The following is a 22,810-nucleotide window of genomic DNA, read 5'->3' on the forward strand; positions in this document are numbered from 1 at the left end:
GGAATCCCTGCCGGACGCATTTTTTAGGTCTCGAAAAGAGGACATGTCCGGGGAAAAGAGGACGTCTGGTCACCCTAGTTTACCACTTACTCTGAGTTAACTTATTACATTTACATTTAGTCATTTAGCAGACGCTTTTGTCCAAAGCGACGTACAAGGGAGAGAACAGTCAAGCTAAGAGCAATAAAAAACATGGTGTAACAATAAATACTACTTTACATAAGAATTAGAAACACGACCTAGAAAGGAAAAAGAAGTGCAGGAATGTAACTGCTGAAGTGCAAGTTAAGCGCTAGTCAAGGTGCCAGTTAGGAAGGGAGGTGCTCTCTGAAGATTTGGGTCTTCAAAAACGTATCCAGGTTTGTCACTAAACCATGTACGACCCAGGCGTACAAAAACCAATGCAACTTCCATCACCCCAACACACACACACACACACACACAAACTAATGCCACCTCCATCACCACAACACACAAGCTTGCACTGGGCTTTTTAAACTGCTGTTTTACAAGAGTACTACTAGCCTATTCTTCCCTGTGTTTTCCCCATACATTTCTACTTCATGCTGTACTGAAGCCATCTACACATTTCTGCACTTCTTTTTGTCAAATGGTAGTTCCCCATTTAAACGTAAGTAATGTAGAGCGCTGCATGGCATTTTGTAATCCCATGAAAAAGACTTCAAATAGACTGTGTCCACTAGGGGGCAGGCTAAACTAATATGCCAGATGAAGCCAATTTTACTTTCACTATTTGGTCACGAAAGCTAAACCACTCACCACAAACAGTACAGAACACGGTCGGGCTGTGCCTCGAATGGGAAAGGGCGAAGTTAACAACTGCAATGGTAAGGCTTGTTGAGATCCTAATTTGTTTTGTTTCTCATTACGAATTCGATGCATACATTCTGTTGTTTTAAATCAAGATTGTGACATTGGTTTATGGACGGTGTCTAGTTCGGTTTGTTAGCACCTCATAAGCAGCCGCATAGAAGCTCAGTGACCACATGTACCACCTAAAGCAGTGCTAGCCTTACATGGGCTACGTCCTTCGCAACCAAAGCTTTCTTTAGTTTAATTTTGATTTGGCTGTTGCCTTGAACAGCGCAGAACATTCTTTAGATCATTTATATTGATCATTTATGTTTATGCAAACTACGTCGGTAAAGTCAGAAAGATACTCACAGATTCGAAGTTCCATAAGCGATAAGCGAATATACAGTCTAATTTTCATTTTTAAAACCGGCTGTTCTCCAAGCTGAACACTGTTCAGAAGTTCAGAAGAACATCGAAAATATCTACTACAAAATATCCAATAACTTCACTCTTAGACAGTGCAGTATCACCAAACATACTTCACACATCAGTGATCTCCTGTTGATTATACTACAACACTTCGTTTGGGCAAAAAGCTAATGCACTGGGCGATTTATTTATTTAATTTTTTTAAGTGGGAAAAATGTTTAATAACTTCACTGGAGTACAGTGTAGTCACCAAAATAACCGGCGGTCTTCTGATGGTTCTGAAGTTGCTATATGTTCACGTCAACGATACACTGTGTAATACCCACCCACACTGGCGTTTAAACTGCCCTGACATTTACTCATTTATCACAGACATTTAAACTGCTCTTATATTTACTCATTCAGCACAGACATTTAAACTGCTCTTACATTTACTCATTCAGCACCCACTTTTATCCATAGTGACTTCCAGCACAGTAGTGATCGGTTGGGTTACAGGAACTTTAGTTTAGCTAAAAGGAACTCTAATTGAACTACAGAAACACGGTACCGTGGCTAACAGGCCCTTATTCCAGCTGCTTTGGGGAACCCATGAGCTTTAGGGTCACATGATGTCAGGTCTGCACTGATGATGGCCTGTGTTTTGGGTGCAGAGTTGGCAGAAGAACACACCGCTGTGTGGGAGAGTCTCCAAGACAGGAGAGACCATCTACTCATGCAGGTCAGGAGGCAACATGGACGCAGGACTGTGCTCACGCACACACACACACAAACATGCACACACACACACACACACTCTATACTTATGTGCATGAGGTCCCATATTTGTCCGTTATTGAACTTCATAGGTCGCTTGATAACTTAATGCCCTACATTCACCTTTATGATGAAGTAGTGCGTGTACTTACGTGTGTGTGTGTGGTTCTATTAATTATATTGTGTGTGGTACTGTAGTATCCTGCTGTTCAACATTTATTGTACCCAGTCATGATGTGTCTTCACAGGGACTGTGCTTTGGAACCCACCTCTGTGCTGTGTGAGGACTGTTTCCAGAACAGCACGCACAGAGGTCATGCCTACAAGGTGTGTTTCCAGCGGATGATGCCTCGGAGTTCTGCTCTTCTTTAGCGCATGTTCTGTTTGGATACACTTGTATTTTTTACACCACCTATACAAACATGGAAGAACATCACAGTGCGGGGAGATTTACAGAATGTAAAACATGTAAGAGCATCACAGTGTGGGAAGATTTACAGAATTTAAAGCATGTAAGAACATCACAGTGTGGAGATTTTCAGAATGCCGCACCTCTGCCACCTGTTTACTGCACAAGAAGTGGCATGGTGGCTGAGGTGCTTGCACTGCTGCCTCACAGCAAGAAGGTCCTGGGTTTGATTCCCGCATGGGGCGCTGTTGGTACTGGGGGGCAGGTTCTCCCCAGGCCTTCAGTGCTCAGGTGGGCTATCTCCCGGGCCTTTCTGTGTGGAGTTTTTATGTTCTCCCCGTGTTCACAAGGGGTTTCCTCCACTAAGAACCCCAACAGAAAAACATGCAGAAGAACAGAACACTCTCCTGTCCGTCCCTGACCAAGACGGACGGATCACTTGACTTGGTCCCCGTGGCGCCTAAAGGCTGCCCACTGCTCCTAGGGTCCTGGACAGTCCGGGATGGGAAAAATGCAGAGGAAAAATTCACGGCGACCTCTGTGTGTTTGGCCACCTAAAATGCACGTGTGTGTTGCTGTGTGTCGTTTGTGCCACAAAAAACTGACTGAAATCAGCCTTGTTTTGTTTATTTACCAAATGTCTGTGCTTGCCCCCTCTCTGTCTCAGACACGCGTGTCGGTAGGTGGCAGTGTGTGTGACTGTGGGGATGTGGGGGAGTGGAGAAACGCCCCCTACTGTTCCAAACACGCCCCTGACACCTCTGATCACACTGGCTGGGGGGAGCAGGAGGTGAGTTGGGCTTTTTCTGCTTGTTGTTAGCGCTTGATTACTCTCCCCTCCTTCTGAGGGTGCCAGTCAAGTTCCACTCTGTTACACAGCCTGTCTGATGTTTTGCTAGAACCACCTCTATTTTCAGGGCGAAAATACTCGGGCTTAGCTTTAAGCTATAGCCCCGAGTGATCAGACCTAACAATGCTCTTGATTGTGCATATGCTTGAAAGATTCAGACAAAGCACAGAGATTTAAACTTACATTTACTCATTCAGCACAGAGATTTAAACTGCTCTTACATTTACTCATTCAGCACAGAGATTTAAACTGCTCTTACATTTACTCATTCAGCACAGAGATTTAAACTGCTCTTACATTTACTCATTCAGCACAGAGATTTAAACTGTTCTTACATTTACAGAGTTGGCAGAAGAACACACCGCGGTGTGGGAGAGTCTCCAAAACAGGAGAGACCATCTACTCATGCAGGTCAGGAGACAACATGGATGCAGGACTGTGCTCATGCACACACACGCACTGTTACGGCCACATGTGTTGTGTTCTTTGTTTATCACTTCCCTTCCATTTTCTGTAGCTCCGTCCAGGTTGTGCTACCCCTGATTGCCATATGAGATGCACCTGGCCAGGTGATCAAGCAGCAGATAAAGACTCCAGTTTCCTGCTGCAGGAGAGATGCTTCTAGCTTGGGGACTGCTGGTCTTGCTACCTGGGATTTTGTTTTACAGCTATGTTTTGATATGGTTGTCATGTAGTTATTTTATTAATAAATCCCATGGATTTGGTACTTTTAAAAGGTGTTTTTAGTAGTTGTTTTGGGTCAGTGGTGGAATGTTTGTTCGCTCCATAGGGCCACTAAAGTTGGGGCGTAACAATTGGGGGCTTGTCCTGGATTGAACATCCTTGAGGTAGATGTTTGTAAGGTTTTGTGTGTAGCTAATGGCCTTTGTGTTGAGTAGTGGTATTTTTGTTAGATAATTTGTTGTTGTTTGTTTAGTGCTTGTGACTGGTAGTTACCTGAATGACCTGGAGTTTTTGAGAGCATCCTAATTAGGTAGCCATCGGGCAGACAATAGAGTCTTGCCACTTTGTTATTTTGCCTTTTTTATTTTTGGTGGTATACGTGGGTACGTTGTCTGAGTGTGGCAGTAGGCTTTGTCTTAGGCCTGCTGCCTGCTTCCAAAGTTTAACATTTAAAGAAGCCTGAAGATTAGCTAGGCTAGTTAGCCACCTCTTTAGGCAGGTTGGGGTGCCTCTACAGGTTGAGTCTGGTCATTTGCACTTTTCACAGCAATGTGTCTATTTTTCAGTGACTTTCTACTACTTATTCGGCCATTTTGTCTTTTGAAGCTGTGATTTTGAAATTGTATTGAGAGCAGTAACTTGTGGTGCGTGACCTTTGAGTTGTGGATACTGCACTCCACATTTGTTGGGTCACTGTTTGGTTGCAGCTTAGGTGTAAGTTGGCAACACTTGTGTGTAGTGATGACTACAGTGTGGCCCATTTGTGTGTTGTGGTTGTTGCAGTCCATGTTTTTGGTTAGTCCACTTGGGTCTTGCTGCTCTTACGTGTTTTAATTGCAGCTTATCATTTGGTGTTTTGCCCTTTTTGTTTGTGGAAGGTGGTTGCTCCAGAGATCAGTGGATCTTGGATTGGAAGGCCACACCCACTACATAAGGTCACTTTGTGTGTTGCTGGTTTCTTGCATCCATCACAGTAACTTGTGTACAGTATGTGGTTGAAGACCACGTGGTGTCCATTTTGTGTTGTGGTGGTGGCAGTTCACTTTACATGGGTCAGTGTGTTGTTGTTGGGATAGCAGCAACTTTGTAGGTGGTCTACTTGTTGTGACCCTTGTTGGTTTGTGGCTGTTGCACTCCACTTTATGTTGGTCACCTGTGGTGCTTTGTATGGTTGTGGGTATATGCGGTAACTTTGTTAGGTTTTGTTTGTTTACCTCATGGTATTCGCCATTTTGTGTCTTGTGGGAGTGGGACCTACTTGTTGCTTGGCTGCTATCCTGGCATCCAGTAGCAGCAACTTCTTTGGCCCTTTTCCTTTTTGAATGAACTTATACCTTGTGACACTGTGTTAAACTTTGTTTTTCATAGCGGCAAGCTTTGTGATTCCCTTCTGACTTAAGTTAACACTTTTTTTGTAAGAAGCAGTCCCTATTTTTGTTTTAGAGTACAATGGTTAAACAGTGGTACAGTCACTGTAAACTTGTTAGTCTTATTTTATGTGACTCACTGTTTATTCATTGTTTTAAGGGTGGGGCTGGTACGGCCACATTCTTTGTTTATCACTTCCCTTCCCTTTTCTGTAGCTCCGCCCAGGTTGTGCTACCCCTGATTGCCAGATGAGATGCACCTGGGCAGGTGATCAAGCAGCAGATAAAGACTCCAGTTTCCTGCTGCAGGAGAAGGCTTTTAGTAGTGATGGCGAAATTAAGCTTCATGAACCTTCAAAGCTTTCCAGCCAAACGTGTTGAAAAAAGGTTCACTACTTGAAGCTTCGTTCGCTCTCTAGTGACACCTTCTGGTCAATAAAAATACGGTGTAGGAAAGATTTTCTCGGGACAGTGAATTTGTTCAATTAGTTGTGGTGCGCAAGACCTACTAAAATAACTTGCACACAAAAAAACGTACCTTGATTAATTTTGTTGTATGAGAATACAATGACAATAAAGGCTTTATTTTTCTATTCTTTCTTCTAATGATTGTTTGGCATACTGTTTAAGAATTATGTGGTGGCACAATGGTTAGCGACGTCGCCTCCTGTGCGGGTTTGATTCTTGGCAAAAGTACATTTTAATCCGATGCTTTGGATAAAAAGGCCTGCAAATTATATTTACTCTCTTCTGTATGCTGTTGGAACAGAGGGTAGTTAAAGTGCTTTTGGAATACTGGTCAGTGAAAGTGCAGGGCAGTGAAAAGGGTGCGAAGTGCTTTGTGCAACTTTCTCTTCCTAACTGGCTTCATAACTCTATCTCAAATAATCTACTAACAACAGCAAACAATCTATATCTCCAACTAGCACTAAATCTCCAACTATCACTAAATCTTCAACTATCGCTAAATCTCCAACTATCGCTACGTCTCCAACCACTGACAACAACCACGAATACGAGATGGGACTCGAAGCTTCCCGCCAGAAGTGAACCAACGAACCACTTGGTGAAGCACTTGATTCAAATGAGGCTTCGGACGTCACCAGTGACGTCATTTTGGCAAAACGATACAAGCCTCGATACGCGCTCCGTCTGGAAGTGCTTCACTTTCGTGACACACGCTCCGAAGCCCCGGTGTCATTTGTAACATCACTAGCTTTTAGCTTGGGCACTGTTGGTCTTGCTGCCTCTCAGCCTGGGATTTTGTTATCTAGTTATGTTGTGGTTGTCTTGTAGTTGTTGTATTTGTTTTACATTAATAAATCCCATGGATTTGGTACTTTTAAAAAGGTGTTTTTAGTAGTTGTTTTGGGGCAGTGGTGGAGTGTTTGTCCTACATACACTAAACCAAGGCACACAGAACAAGGCATACAAAACAAGGGAACAAAGCTAACAGTGTCCACACATCTAGACACGTACTGACTTCACCTAACACCGGTAAACAGGGAAATAGGTACACCTGTTTCTCCCCCAAAGTTCTGCAGCCGTGCTGTTGAATGCCTGTCTTGGCAAAGTCTCTCTCCCAGTCCTCTCATCAGGCACCCTTTACATACGCTGGCCACTTGGCTAAATTAGTCCAATCAAGTGTCCTTGGACTCTTCCATTGTTGTAGGGGGAGCCCGGACACAACCATTGTGGTGGGGGAGTCCACCCCACACCAGGGCCAAACTCCTCATGAGTCACAGTGAGAAGGGGAGGGAATTTCACCTTCTCACAGTCCCTTATTGCACTTCATGGGTCGCCTGATGACTTAATGCCCTACATTCACCTTTATGATGAAATTGTGCGTGTGCGTGTGTGTGTGTGGTTCTATTAATTATATTGTGTGTGGTACTGTAGTATCCTGCTGTTCAACATTTATTGTACCCAGTCATGATGTGTCTTCACAGGGACTGTGCTTTGGAACCCACCTCTGTGCTGTGTGAGGACTGTTTCCAGAACAGCACGCACAGAGGTCATGCCTACAAGGTGTGTTTCCAGCGGATGATGCCTCGGAGTTCTGCTCTTCTTTAGCGCATGTTCTGTTTGGATAAACTTGTATTTTGTACACCACCTATACAAACATGGAAGATAATCACAGTGTGGGGAGATTTAGAGAATGCTGCACGTCTGCCGCCTGTTTACTGCACAAGAATGACTTCAATTTCACATTTACCAAATGTCTGTGCTTGTCGTTTGTGCCACAAAAAACTGACTGAAGTCAGCCTTGTTTTGTTTATTTACCAAATATCTGTGCTTGCCCCCTCTCTGTCTCAGACACGCGTGTCGGTAGGTGGCAGTGTGTGTGACTGTGGGGATGTGGGGGAGTGGAGAAACGCCCCCTACTGTTCCAAACACGTCCCTGACACCTCTGATCACACTGGCTGGGGGGAGCAGGAGGTGAGTTGGGCTTTTTGACGCTTGGTGGAGTGCCTTTTGCCTCTGGCCACTGCCGTTCTCTCTTGCCTGTTTAGTAAATGGTTTAACTAATCAAATGAATGAGTCAATTAAACCTGCAAATAACACTACATCAGACTGAACCTGAAATAAAATTAGCCAAGAGTATTTGGAGGTTCCGTGTTAATTTTGAGTGTTTGAAATTATGTGTACAGGTGTTCCCTTTCAGTCAACTGCCTGATGAAGTAAAACAATAACTAATAACAAACACTCTCATCTGTACAGGACCCTCTGCGTAGACACTCCGAAACACCACTTAAAGGAGGTAAGCTGTAGTAAGGGTCATGTGGCAGAAGGGGAGGGGAAACAACAAGTGGTAAATGTGCAAAGCCTTCACGGGGTAAATGTACACAGCATACATGTGGTAGATGTACATTATATATATATATATATATATATATATATATTAGGGCTGTGAAATGACTACAATTTTTAATCAGATTAATCACAGGTTTCTGTGGATTAATCATGATTAATCACATATTTTCTCGGTATATTGTTGTGAGAACAAAAGGATTTATGACAAAAGACAGATATATACATTTAACATGTTTTCTTTTTTTATTCATAAAAAAAAAAACAATGGTGCTGCAACTGAGCAGTTCTTTAGCAGTTATCTAACATTAATATAATCTTCATCCTAAACAGAATTTGGGCTTCTTAGCCATTGTATGGTTGAACAAAACATTTTTCTTTTCTTTTTAAATCAAACAGAAATGATTTGGGCTTCTTAGCCATTGTTTTTATAGGATGTTTGAACATTTTTCTCTTTTTTTGTCAAACAACCATCAACCACACCATGACACAATCTAATGCCTCTAAATGCCCTTTTACAGTAGTCTAGCCGCGGCTATCATATTACGTGCACTGTCTATCCCTATAGTGGTCGTTTTGTCTTCAATTGCCCAGTTGCTTGCAACAGTTTGGAACTGTTGTGCACATGCCTCTGCAAAGTGGAGCTCTTCTGTTTTCATGCACGTTAGTGTAAACGACTTTAACTTCCATTCGTCGGTGATTAGATGTGCAGTTACACCCAGGTAGTTATCGTTACTCACAGAAGTCCAGTGATCCCCTGTCAGCGCCTGATGTTTCGTAGCAGCCAAGTCATTTTCCTTTTTTTTCTTTTCAGCTTCATACAGCTCGTGGATTTTTGTCATTATTGTGCGACTTTGCGATGCTTTGATGCTCGAATCCCCCGCTGCCACTCGCACAACTTCGGTGAACCCCGCGTCCTCAACAATATTAATCGGTCTACAGCTTTTGCAATCCATTTGGCAACTGAGCTAGTCAACTTGTCACGGGCACACTTAATGAGCGGCCTACGTTGTTCAGTGAGGGTGGTTTGGCGCATTCCACTTTAACTCCCCTCGCCGACCTGCATGCATTGCGTTGAGGTGGTACTTAAGGCTGGTATTGCTACGATGAAACGATAACGTTCTCCCGCAGAGTGTGCATATCACTTTGGTTTTATTGAATGTTCCATCTTTGTTTTTTTGAAACACGAACTTCCCATTACAGCGGCGACTAATGCAGATTGGGCGGAATTGTGGGTATATTGGAAGCTCATTTTGCGCATGCGTTAAAAAAATTAACTAATTAATCCTGTAATTTAATCATAACGCGTTAACGCGTTATTTTTCACAGCTTTAATATATATATATACAAACATCATCTGGTATATACATGATGTATACGTCATCAATGCTAAGTCCTTCAAAGATTCGTGTTGGACTTTTAGCCTTTTTATTTTTTTGTGACTGCCACAATCTATTTTCATTAAAACTCTCTAAATTGTCCTTTGGTCAAACAAGTTCTGCTCTTGGGTCCTTTATTGCAATCAGGCCTCACCGGCCCTGTCATAACCAGGACTAACATGTAAACCTTTAGTTCACCATGTCTACATACAGAGACATTCTAGATGAAGCCTATGGCATATGACTGGTATTAAAGGCAGCATTAACACTTACGTACATGCTGTGTTATTTTGCTCAGGTAAGGAAGGGCATGTTGCCTCACAACATCCTGGAAGACATCATATCCTAGCATAAGTTTCCAGGAAAGTTAATGACAAGCAGCCATATGATTTACAGTAATACCAATGACATTTTAACGTTAGAAGCTGTGACTGATATTATTACGATATTATTATTATAAATATTATGAGAACCGTCATAACAATATCTATGGATTTCACTAAATGGTTCAAGGTGTTCAGGAGATACCTACCAGCCTTGTATGTGAATGTTTCCCCAGACTGGATTTAACCTACTGAAGTCTCATATTTCTATCTACCTCTCGCTCCCTCTCTCTTAGAGGACAAGGTAAGGCGGGAGGAAGCAGAGCAGAAGCAGAAACTTCTGGTACAGCGTACCAACCTCCAGCAGCAAGCCATTCGTGACCTGGAGAGAAGCAATGAGGAGAACATCAGGCAGTTGGAGGTGAAGATGGAGGGGGAAAGAGTGAGAGCCCAGGCAGAGCTGGAGCGGGTTGTAACCGCTAAACTCAAGGTAGGTCTGAGGGAATGCTAATCATAGCTACATTGAAGGTAACTGGGAACCAGTTTTGAGGGAATGCTAACAGCTAAACTGAAGATAACTCAAACAAAAGGGCAGGTCTGAGGAAATGCTAATAATAGCTACATTGAAGGTAACGCATCCATGGAAACAGATTTGGGGGAATGCTATCAGCTAAACTCAAGGTAACTGAGCCAAATGAGCTCAGTTAATGATGACGTCTAAAACATTTATCCAAAGAACACATCTAAGAAAATACTTGTATGATTCCTATTGGAGGTATGATGTGTATGGTGTTGTATGTTTTAAAGGCACAGTGTGTAGTCTTTAGTGGCATATATTGGCAGAAATGGAATATAGTATTCTTAATTATCTTTTCATTGGTGTGTAATTATCTGTAACTACGAATTGTTGTGTTTTCGCTAGTTTAGAATGAGCCCCTCGTATCTACATAGGGAGTGGTCCCACTTCCATGGAGTCCGCCATGTTTCTACAGTAGCCCAGAACCAAAACACTGGCTCGAGATGGGGCTTTTCGTGTTTTTATAGCATTTGATGGCCACTGTAAGACTTGCCTACTCTTGTAGAGGGAAGGCTATTTAGTTTGTTGCAATTCAGCAGCCTAAACACTAGATTTACAGAATGTTGAACCTCTGCCACCTGTTTACTGCACAATAATGAATTCAATTTCAAATATCTGTGCTTGCCCCCTCTCTGTCTCAGGCACTCGTGTCCGTAGGTGGCAGTGTGTGTGACTATGGGGATGTGGGGGAGTGGAGAAACGCCCCCTACTGTTCCAAACACGTCCCTGACACCTCTGATCACACTGGCTGGGGGGAGCAGGAGGTGAGTTGGGCTTTATACGCTTGGTGGAGTGTCTGTAGCTGTGGGGATGTGGGGGGATGGAGTAGCGCCCCCTAGCTGCTAGGAGGAGCAGGAGGAGTACATCACCACATCACACTGAGCCTGAAATAAAATTAGCCAAGAGTAGTTGGAGGTTCCGTGTTCATTTTGAGTGTTTGAAAACATGTGTACAGGTGTTCCCTTTCAGTCAACTGCCTGATGAAGTAAAACAATAACTAATAACAAACACTCTCATCTGTACAGGACCCTCTGCATAGACACTCCGAAACACCACTCAAAGGAGGTAAGCTGTAGTAAACACCATTTAAAATATATTAACTTCCTTTTACACCTGTTATAACATTTACACATTTACACCTGTAATTACATTTACACATTCATTAAGCAGAGGCTTGAATCCCAAAGCTCCTGGCTGGGTAGAGTACAGACACACATTGCCATCAGTATTTGTTACTGTTGTGTTACTACTGCCAGCATTTCCTTCTTCATTGAATACATCTGATAGTATATATCAATATATTTTGATGAGCACCTTTGAAATATATGTAAATATTCAAAATTGTATTTTATAGTAAAAAATATATTTACTATTTGTATGTTATATGTGCAGACAGACATATACTGTATGTGCATATATTTTGATTTGTTTGAATTGTTTTATGTAAAAAAAAATTATAGCAGCAGTTCTTCCAATAATTTCACAAACACATTTTCAATTCAATATTATTTTTATTCTCATTCATTCTCATTTATTATAATTTAATTTTAAATCTACGCTCATTTCAGCTCATTGTATTTATATAGCGCCAAAACAATAGTCCCAAAGTGCTTCACAGAGCCCAGTGCCTGAACCCAACCAGAACCACAGAGCCCAGTGCCTGAACCCAACCAGAACCACAGAGCCCAGTGCCTGAACCCAACCAGAACCACAGAGCCCAGTGCCTGAACCCAACCAGAACCACAGAGCCCAGTGCCTGAACCCAACCAGAACCACAGAGCCCAGTGCCTGAACCCAACCAGAACCACAGAGCCCAGTGCCTGAACCCAACCAGAACCACAGCACATGAGGGGGAACCAATCTGGTTGAGGTCAGCCGGGAATAGATAGGAAGGGGGGAAACAAGAGGTACATTTGCACAGCTCTGTACGGGGTAAATGTACACAGCATACATGTGGTAGATGTACATAATATATATATGTATATATACAAACATCATCTGGTATATAGTACATGATGCATACAAAAATTGCTTATTGGGTATACAGTGCGCTCATAGGGTTACTGTCACAAGGGTCAGTAAAGTAGCAACAGCGAAAACATGTCGGTGGTGGCAATTATATATATATATATATATATACAGCTCCGGAAAAAATTAAGAGACCACTTCAAAATTATCAATTTCTCTGGTTTTGCTATTTATTGGTATGTGTTTGAGTAAAATGAACATTTTTGTTTTATTCTATAAACCACTGACAACATTTCTACCAATTCTCAAATCAAAATATTGTCAGAAAAATGACAACTGGTTAAATTAACAAAAAAGTTGCAGTGTTTCCAGATCTCGAATAATGCAAAGAAAACAAGCTCATATTCATTTTTAAACAACACGATACTAATGTTTTAACTAGCTTCTACTTCTCTAGTGGCCATCTTGCCTCATCAGTCTGGCCCTCCCCCTCAGCTGAATAGGTCAAAGGTCAAAACCACTGTGCCATTGGTCCTCACTGTCCTCTGTCACCATTAGCATCCGTTAGCATCCGTTAGCATCCGTTACCACGTGTGCGGCATAAATGAAGGGTAATGAAGTCTCCAACGGCAGTGTTATGCAATAGGAATATCACTATGATCACCACAGATGATCTAAATATGTGTTTTTGGGCTTCTGTGTCACAAATAATAATAAAATAATAATACATTTTATTTAATGGCACCTTTCATGACGCTCAAGGTCACCTTGCTGGATGCTTTTACAATGTGGGTCCAGCTCTTCTAAATCCTGTTTTTGTTGTTTATATTATATTTTTTATGTGATTTGGGACTCGTCTGTGTGTGTGTGTGTGTGTGTGTGTGTGTGTGTGTGTGTGTGTGTGTGTGTGTGTGATTCCAGGCATTGTTGCCATGAAGGAGCCGGTGTGTCTGATTGATAATGGGACAGACGGGCGCTTACGTGTCCAGCAGAGGTCGCTACAGATCCTGGAGCAGATCCAGCAGCCGGTGGTGGTGGTGGCTGTGGTGGGGCTCTACCGCACGGGGAAGTCTTACCTCATGAACCGGCTGGCTGGGACACAAACAGGTTTAAGTGTTGTATTTTAATTTTTTTTTAAGATTCCCTAATGCTTCTTCAGAAACTATCAATGTACCTGGATCTTGTCATGGTAGTTGTTACCGTGGTAATTGTTACCTTGGTAATTGTGACCCTCTCAGGCTTTGCTTTGGGCAGCACCATCGAGTCCAAGACCAAGGGCATCTGGATGTGGTGTGTGCCTCACCCCAATAAAGCAGGTGGGCATGCATCACTCACGCATACACAAACACACACACACACACACACACACACACAGACACACACTCAAACAAACAAACGCACACTCACACACAGAAAATGTTTGTGTGTGTGTTTATCCATTCACAGACACACTCTTATGTCCCTCCTTTCATCAGGTCACACCCTGGTGCTGCTGGACACAGAGGGGCTGGGAGACGTAGAGAAGGTGAGGGCTGTGTGATGCATAGTCTGGAACAAATATGAAATTGTGTGTGTGTGTGTGTTGTGTTGATTAATCCCTGCCCATGCTATATTGTGTATTTACGGTTGGCAATGACATTCTGTGTCCTTCATATGTTACACTGTGTTCCTATAGCTCAATGCAGGTGTAGTTCTGTGTGTCAACGTCAACAAAGATCAAACATTATTCCCAACAATCCATTTCTGTGGTTTCCAGGGCGATGAGAAACACGACACCTGGATCTTCTGTCTGGCTCTCCTACTCAGCAGCACTCTGGTCTACAACAGCTTGGGCACCATCGACAACAATGCCCTGGAAAAACTGCAGTATCCTTTCACACACAGACAGATACACACACACACATACAGACAGATACACACACACAAACACACACACACACACACACACACACACACACAAACACAGATACACACACAGAAAAATTAACTTCATGTTTGAATATTGTGCCAATGAGAAACAGAACGTCTGCAAAAAATCTCTCAATGAGATGCACCTTTCCTGAACAGCTCCCCCTAAAGGTTTGTTGCTGAACTGACGGAGCACATCAAGGTAAAGTCCAGTGAGCATGACCGGAAGACAGAACTGATGCTGGTTTTCCCCTCCTTCGTGTGGACGGTCAGAGACTTTACTCTGGAGCTGGAGCTGAAGGGCAAACCCATCACTGCCGATGAGTACCTGGAGAACGCCCTGAAGCTGAAACCAGGTGAGAGACACACACACACACACACACACACACACACACACACACACACACACACACATGCACGTGCTAAGACAAACACACACATTGCCCTGTCACTCTCTCCTCATCATTAATGAGAATTGGTTGATTGTGTCTATAGTCGAAACAGGCTCCTCCCCGGAAGTTCTTAAGCACAATAAGTTGCGGCAGAACCTGAGGGACTTCTTTGCTGTGCGGCGCTGCTTCGTGATGGAACGTCCAGCCAGCGGCAAAGACATGAAACGCATGGAGCAGCTGAGGGACTCTGACCTGGAGTCCAGCTTTGTGCAGCAGGCAAAGGCGTTCTGCAGCTACATCCACCACAGCGCCCAGGTCAAGGCCATGAGAGGAGGCCGGGGGCTGAACGGCAGGAGTGAGTAGAACCTGTCACTACATGATACCTGATTCCAGCAGCCTTTGGGCTCTAAGGCAGAATTTGAGAGCTTCATTCCTGATTGTCCACATACCACAGGAGTTAATGGAGAAAGAGCTGTCACAAGGGACCAGTAGTCAGTAAAGATGCTGGTCTGGTCTAAGAACCAGTGGAAGGAAGAGATGCTGGTCTAGTCTAAAAACCAGTGGAAGGAAGGGATGCTGGTCTCGGCAGAAGACCAGTAGTCAGTATATAATTGATAAATGTTCTAGTGGATGTATTTCGCTGGTCTGAAGCTGACTAAATGGTCTGTAATGTCATCTCTGTTGCCCTAATGGTCTGTAATGGCATCTCTGTTGTCCTGCAGTGCTGGGCAACCTGGCAGAGACGTATGTGGAGGCGATCCGCAGTGGGAAGGTGCCCTGTCTGGAGAGCGCTGTGGAGTCGCTGGCGGCGATCCAGAACGGCCGGGCCATCACAGAGGCTCTGAAGTTCTACCGGGCGGAGATGGAGCGCAAAGTGAAGTTCCCCACAGAGACTCAGGAGGCGCTGTCTATGATTCACACTGCTGCAGAGAAACTGGCCATCAGCATTTTCATCAATGAATCATTCAATGACCAGGACCACAAATACCAGCAGCAGCTTGTGGTACCATCAGTTTCAGATATACACACACACATACACACACTCACACACTCTCACACAGAAACACACATTTCATTTAACAAACTCAGGCAGAGCATGCTACAGCAGTTATAGGACCAAGCTCTGGGAAGGTTTTTTGAAAAGTTAAATATTTTGCTTTCTGACATAGAAAGAGTAGATAAAAAGAGTATTGCCATGCATCTTGATTTGTTCTTTTTTGCAAATGTGTCCCCGTTTCGGGATGAATATTTACGAAGGTCAAATAAACCCAAAACAAATAAACAGTGTATGCTGTTTGGATCCGAAAAATATCTAAATTAGGAATTGTATTAATGACTTTAATGCCCTGGATCATTCTTGTCCCTCTTTCCACAGACAGACATGGCCAAAGAGTATGGGGAGTTGTGTAAGAAGAATGTAAAAGTGTCTCGTGAGGTGTGCCGGTCAGTCATCTCTCAGGCGTTTGCCTCTCTGGAGAAAGCTCTGAACAACGGCTCCTACATGAGGTCTTGGGGCTATGAAGACTTTCGCTGTGAACTCGACAGAGGAGCTCAACTCTACAGATCAGAAAAACGCAAGGGAGTCATGGTGAGTTCGACTGAGTGTGTTTGTGCGTGTGTGTTGCAAGAAAGGAACTCTTCAGATTATCATGGCAACAAAGGAAGCATGGTTATTACAAGTTTTATTATGTATCTCTGTGTGTATTGTGTGTGTAACTCATTTTATGAAATATTTATTTTCATTTGCAATCTGTGTGTGTGTGTGTGTGTGTGTTGTCAGAGTGAGGAGGTCCTGACAAAGTATCTGGAGGAGAAGAACGTAGTTGGGAAGACCATCCGTGCTGCTGACCGCTCGCTAACTGAAGCCCAAAAGAAGATGGAAGGTGAGGGGAACGTTTTAAACAGACAGGATTTAAAACATTTAGAAATGTTTTACAGTGAAAGACTTAGTCTGACCTGGCAATTTTGTCCAGTTCTGATTTCCTTTCTTTCTAGGAGCTATAATTGAAAGCATACACAAACATGTTTTGTACTCAGCTGTACGTATCCTCCCCCCTGGAGGTGCTCATTAGACGAGCGCAGCATCCGGGGGGTAACATTTGCCCTTTAAGTAAGTGGGAGCAGAACCAGCAGTCACTCTGTAAGCAAGCATAAGTGACTTGAACTTAATGCGAGCAGCTACAGGCAGCAAGTGGAGCTCAATAAGTAGCAGGGTGACATGTGCCCTGTTCGGTTGGTTGAACACCAGATGCAACGCTGCGTTCTGGACCATCTGTAGTGGTTTCACCACACATGCCGGCAGGCCCGTTAGGAGTGCGTTGCAGTAGTCAACGGCACGAAATCACCAAGGTTTGTACCACCAGCTGGGTGGCATACTGGGTTAGGTACGGGGAGACCGAGGCAATGTGGTCTGTGAATATTAGTTGGTCATTCGATAATGACACCTAGATTTCTTGCTGCTATGGAAGAAGCAAGACATAAGGAGTCAATTTTGATATCGATGTTGCTTGCGGTGTTTGGCCTGTTTGGCTGGGAAGACCAACAGTTCCGTTTTAGCCAGATTAACTTGAAGATGGTGATCCTTCATCCATGTGGATATATCAGAGAGACAATCCGAGATCCGTGCCGAGACAGTGGTGTCATCAGGCGGGAAAGACAGATACAGTTGGGTATCATCTGCATAGCAGTGATATGATGGGGCCCAACGAGGTGCTGAGGTGAGTACCACCTGGTGAGTACATGGCAAAGAGAAGTGGTCCCAACACCGAGCCTTGGGGCACCCCTGTGCTGAGGTGGTGAGGTAAAGACAGCTGACCATGCCATGACACGTTGAACGAGCGCCCAGTGAGGTAAGATTCAAACCAGGAGTGTGCCCTGCCAAAATGCCCATACTTGACAGAATAGACAGAAGGTGCGGTGGTTGACTGTGTCAAAAGCGGCTGATAAGTCTCATGGCCTTAATGAGAATTGGATAAACAGGGAGTGTCTTGCCTCTGTAATCATCACTTCACAGATGTAAATGACTTGGTGGATAAAAACCACTTTCACCTTTTTGTGAATGTTTCCCCAGACTGGATTTAACCTACTGAAGTCACATATTTCTATCTTTCTCTCTCTCTGTCTCTCTCTCTCAGAGGACAAGGTAAGGCGGAAGGAAGCCGAGCAGCAGCAGAAACTTCTGGTACAGCGTAACAGGCTCCAGCAGCAAGCCATGTGGGACCTGGAGAGAAGCAATGAGGAGAATATCAGGCAGTTGGAGGTGAAGATGGAGGGGGAAAGAGTGAGAGCCCAGGCAGAGCTGGAGCGGGTTGTAACCGCTAAACTCAAGGTAGGTCTGAGGGAATGCTAATCATAGCTACATTGAAGGTAACTGGGAACCAGATTTGAGGGAATGCTAACAGCTAAACTGAAGATAACTCAAACAAAAGGGCAGGTCTGAGGAAATGCTAATAATAGCTACATTGAAGGTAACGCATCCATGGAAACAGATTTGGGGCAATGCTATCAGCTAAACTCAAGGTAACTGAGCCAAATGAGCTCAGTTAATGATGACGTCTAAAACATTTATCCAAAGAACACATCTGAGAAAATACTTTTTATATATTCATGTATTTTATATATTTTAGTTTGCATTAAATGTTCAACTGTTCAAAATGTAACCTAATAGGGCCTACCGTTAACTTGAAAAGAATTAGGCCTATTTATTGATTGTTTTTTCATGATTAAAAAAAAACAAAACAAAGAACATCCCCCCCTCTGTTTTTTTGACAAATCGCACCCTGTTCGTATCTACATAGGGAGTGGTTCCACTTCCATGGAGTCCACCATGTTTCTACAGTAGCCCAGAACCAAAACACTGGCTCGAGATGGGGCTTTTCGTGTTTTTATAGCATTTGATGGCCACTGTAGGTACTTGCCCACTCTTGTAGAGGGAAGGCTATTCAGCTTGTTGCAATTCAGCAAACTAAACACTAGATGCCATTTAAGTGTGTGGTGTTTGAGATCAGTGTGTTATGTTTGGAGACGTGTGTTTACGTTTTCCATCTTGTGTGTGTTGTTTCAGGAGCAGCGGGAGCTACTGGAGTGTGGCTATAAGAGGCGTGCTCAGGACATGGAGGAGGACATCAGAAAGCTACAGACAGATCAGAAGAAAGCGCAGGAGAAGAAGAAGAGCCCGTCCTTCTGGGGAAAGGTGGCCGGTTTTTTTGGCTTCTAGCACTGGGCCAGAGGAAAGGTGGTCCTGGCTGGAGAAGATTATCTTGATTGTAAGGAAAAGCTGGTAGTAAAAAAATGCATAACCAGAGATGAATTAGATGGGTAAAGTAAGTTTTCTTGCACAGCCTGCAGCAATTACGTAGGGGTTACAAATGTAAAGGCCATTGTATGAGGCCATATTACCCACAGTTCAAACTTTACCTCTTATACACACCTATATTGTATTGAAATATGTTTTTGACATTTAATATTTGATTTCCCATACCTTTTACATTTTTTTAAGTTGTATTATTTATTCTACTAATCATGTAGTCCATATACACTAGCTAGTTAGCTCCTGTTAGCAGACATTAACCATGTTGAATGTGAGATCACTGAAAGTCCTCACAAAAACAAATATTTCCACTGGACTATTATCAGTGTCAAATATTACATCATGAAATAATGCAACCCTCCTTTAATAATATGGGTGTTATAAATATTTTTATTTTAATTTAGACATCATTGGTTGATTACATATGTCTTATATCTAAATACCAGTTACACATTCTGAAATTGTTCCTAAACTGTAAAAATGATTTAAAAAAAAAAAATGTGCTCTCTCATGTTTGTTTCCTCTAGTTTTATTCTAACTTTCTCCACACTTCTCCATAAAAGTGTTGACACAGGCCTGACACAGCTCCTGGATTAAATTGATGACATCAGAATACTTCTTTTCAACTCTGCCAGTTTTCCAGTGTCACATGTCATCTGCAATGGTGCAGATGTTTTCCAGTTGATTAGGTAGGAGAGTTCCTGGAAAAGGATCTTGACTGCTGTCTTCATGTAATCAGGAACTGTGGCCGTGTGAATGTGGATCTGATCCATATTCTTGTGGGCCTCGTTGAATGCGTGCCAGCTTGAGTTACAGAGTCTGGGTACTTTATGTACTTGAAGCCGGTTGGTGGGGGGGGTTCTTGATGATGAAGAAGTCAGTACCTGAGGAGATGAAGACGAGCTCCCCCATGATGGCAATAGATGGCGTGGTGGAGAGATCTTCGCAATGTTTATGTCCATTGCTTATGTCCAAAAGTCAGGTGCTATAGGACAATTTGACACATCATACTTCTTCTTATGAATGGAAAGACCCTTTACAGAATGATGGCAAAGAGACAGGTTGCATATTCATGAAGGGATGGAACTATGGGGTAACACCCCTTATACTCAGAGTAATCCTTCAAAAATATATGGTATAAAAATGACTCAGTATCTACACAAGCTCCACAGTAGTAACTGACCAAGCTTTTTGAATGACAGTGTCTGTTACGACCCCTGGTGGCTCGGAGTAGAAGCTTTTTGAATGATATTGTCACACCTGCACTGAGCCCTACTCCTGCCACGCCCCCTCCTGATTCAACTCACCTGCCTCCGTCACATTCCCAGTCCCCGAATTATAATCACGAACACCTGTCACTCCCTCCACCACACTATTTAAACTCCTCACTCCCCTCACTTGTTGTCTGGCCTCATCCTGTATGGACTGGAGAAGTCTGTTTCTAGCATGAAGTCCGTGACAGACAGTTGGCATGGTTGAAAACTGACCCTATAGTTAGTAGATAGTGATTTCAGAATATGATAATGAGGCAAAAATCTGCAACGGGAACACATTTTCCATAGATAACAGATAACAGACGAATTGAGTGGGACAAAGTCATTAAGCTACTATCTGATGTCATTTTGAAGGGGACCACTCAAGGAATGTAGTAGTACACGTTTTATACATGAGGAATGAGTGTAGCTGCCATGGCAACTGTGCAACAGTACTGGGTGCATGCCTTTCTTGTGCCAGACTGACATGGACCCTAGTTAGTAGCAATCTGCAACAGGCCACATATCTCAGTGAAAGTCAGCTTGATCAACGGTCTCAAACCCATTCTAATAGTACTGCAATCTGCAATCCTTCATATCTAAATACCCTCTTATCTACATCACATGGTGTGATTTTATTGGGGTTGAACTGGGCAGCCTCAGGTTTGTGGGTGGGTGGGTGTTGAGGTAAAATTAACATTGCCTTAAAAAACTGCAAGTCCCACAATGCACCACTAGCAGGCCAGTGCAGCCTGCTCATTATTTTAAGTGGGAGCACCTGTGAAGGAGAGCTCTCAGCAAACATTTCAGCAGAGAGAGAGGCAAACGAAGGATCTACTCGTGGTACAACCAAAGAAGCCACTGGTACTGTTGCTTATTTTGTTTCTTATTGTGATTATTTGTTGTTGGAAGTGCTGCTATAGACATTGATGGTTGATGATGATTGGATGAACTGTTTGATTTGTATTATAATAACAACCAAGCAGCACACAGCATACAGGCAGCATGATATCAGTTTGCTGCATGCATTTGAGTTTGGCTTTTTGTGTTAGTTGTAATCTTGGTACTTGGTACTGATTGTTTGAAATGTATTTGACTTTTTTGTATAACTTGTGTTTTTAAGGTTTTCAACCTAATACACCAACCAGTCAACAAATAAAAATTAAGCTGTGTTGGAAAGAGTTGTCCCGTGCGTCCTTTGGGGTTCATGTACCAGGCCATTTCAAGTTGGGCCAGAGAGTTAAAGAAAACACCTAGGAACTTGACAGTGGGTGGCACGGCAGGGCTTTACAGGAAAGGAGGAGAGGCAGCTCTGCTTTCACATCCTGGGGAGATAATCAGCCTTTCTCTCAAACTGTGAAACTGGCATTTTTTTGGGCAATTTTCGCCTAGAATTGCATACCCAAATTCCAAGGCCTATTTTGTAAGTCTCGCCATAGGATGATGGCTGGTTGCAGAAGTCATGTTACAGATAACCCCTCAAAATATAAAGAATTACCACTTACAGACCATACATGATATCTTAAATGTCTGAAAGATTATTTTTCCCATTTGGATCTATTTTACTTGGATGCAAATGAGAAATTGAATTGTAGGGGTGGCTGGTTGCAGAAGCCATGTTACAGATAACCCCTCAACATATAAAGAAATTACCACTTACCACTTAATCTTGGCATTTTCTGTCTGTTCTGTAGGAGTTCTGTCTCTGGCCATCCCACATTTATGGTGTTCCATTCCAACTAGTCTAGAGGTGAATGATGTGGTGAGGTGAGTGATGTTGGTCGTGATCAAGATTGGGTCATCCTGGGGAGGTTTCATTTTCAGTAGATCTAGAAATGTCCATTGTTGCTTTTCCATCACCCTACCTTGAGTTGAGTCAAAGCTTAACCAAGCACGCAAGCACGCACACACACACAGTACCCACACACACAGTGTATAGCCAGAACAATGTCTTCCAGTCAAGACAAAGCTGATAATGAATCTGCAAATGAAAATATAGTATTAAGTAAAATAAATTAAACCCAGCAAAATTAACATATTTGACGAAGATTAAATGAATTCATTCATTCATTTGTTCAATAGTAGAGATTACTGGCTGTTGCTACACAGTGTCTACTGTGAAATATGTTATGGCTTCATGGGATATTTTATAATAATATGACTGCAATTCCTACTAAATATGAAAGTTATTTAGATGCGGGCATGTTTGTGTTTCTCATCCCAACATGTACAGGTGCCGTGTCAAATGCTCTGCTTCCTTACATTACTGATGTGTTCCTTCATGTCTCTGTCTGGCAGCAAAGGACCCCTCCTTTCACCTGACACATCCACACAGGACCCCTCCTTTCCCCTAAAACATCCACACAGGACCCCTCCTTTCCCCTGACACATCCACACAGGACCCCTCCTTTCACCTGACACATCCACACAGGACCCCTCCTTTCACCTGACACATCCACCCAGTCTGATGGTCCATGCACACCTCAATACTCTGTCAATCAGAGGATGAGCTTGTCACATTTCATAGCGCGGTGGGAATTGTAGCAATTCTTTTTAACTTTGGAACTGGTTGGATAATT

The 22,810-nt window shown here is 43.1% G+C and overlaps 1 protein-coding gene across 1 annotated transcript in view; it reads left to right on the plus strand.

Annotated features, from left to right (window-relative positions):
* LOC122129905 overlaps positions 1 to 21,012 on the plus strand; it is a 41,522-nt gene extending 20,510 nt beyond the window's left edge. The window contains exons 15-28 of the mRNA XM_042704632.1: positions 10,121 to 10,314; positions 11,043 to 11,165; positions 11,427 to 11,466; positions 13,291 to 13,476; positions 13,608 to 13,685; positions 13,845 to 13,894; positions 14,126 to 14,235; positions 14,449 to 14,633; positions 14,773 to 15,024; positions 15,392 to 15,672; positions 16,045 to 16,257; positions 16,450 to 16,552; positions 17,804 to 17,997; positions 18,733 to 21,012. Coding sequence (XP_042560566.1) covers positions 10,121 to 10,314; positions 11,043 to 11,165; positions 11,427 to 11,466; positions 13,291 to 13,476; positions 13,608 to 13,685; positions 13,845 to 13,894; positions 14,126 to 14,235; positions 14,449 to 14,633; positions 14,773 to 15,024; positions 15,392 to 15,672; positions 16,045 to 16,257; positions 16,450 to 16,552; positions 17,804 to 17,997; positions 18,733 to 18,885 — 2,162 coding nt within the window. The 3' untranslated portion in view covers positions 18,886 to 21,012. The remainder of the gene's footprint in view (positions 1 to 10,120; positions 10,315 to 11,042; positions 11,166 to 11,426; positions 11,467 to 13,290; positions 13,477 to 13,607; positions 13,686 to 13,844; positions 13,895 to 14,125; positions 14,236 to 14,448; positions 14,634 to 14,772; positions 15,025 to 15,391; positions 15,673 to 16,044; positions 16,258 to 16,449; positions 16,553 to 17,803; positions 17,998 to 18,732) is intronic.
* Positions 21,013 to 22,810: the final 1,798 nt, after the last annotated feature.

The sequence above is a fragment of the Clupea harengus genome, unplaced genomic scaffold (assembly GCF_900700415.2).
Source record: "Clupea harengus unplaced genomic scaffold, Ch_v2.0.2, whole genome shotgun sequence".
Classification (NCBI taxonomy): domain Eukaryota; kingdom Metazoa; phylum Chordata; class Actinopteri; order Clupeiformes; family Clupeidae; genus Clupea; species Clupea harengus.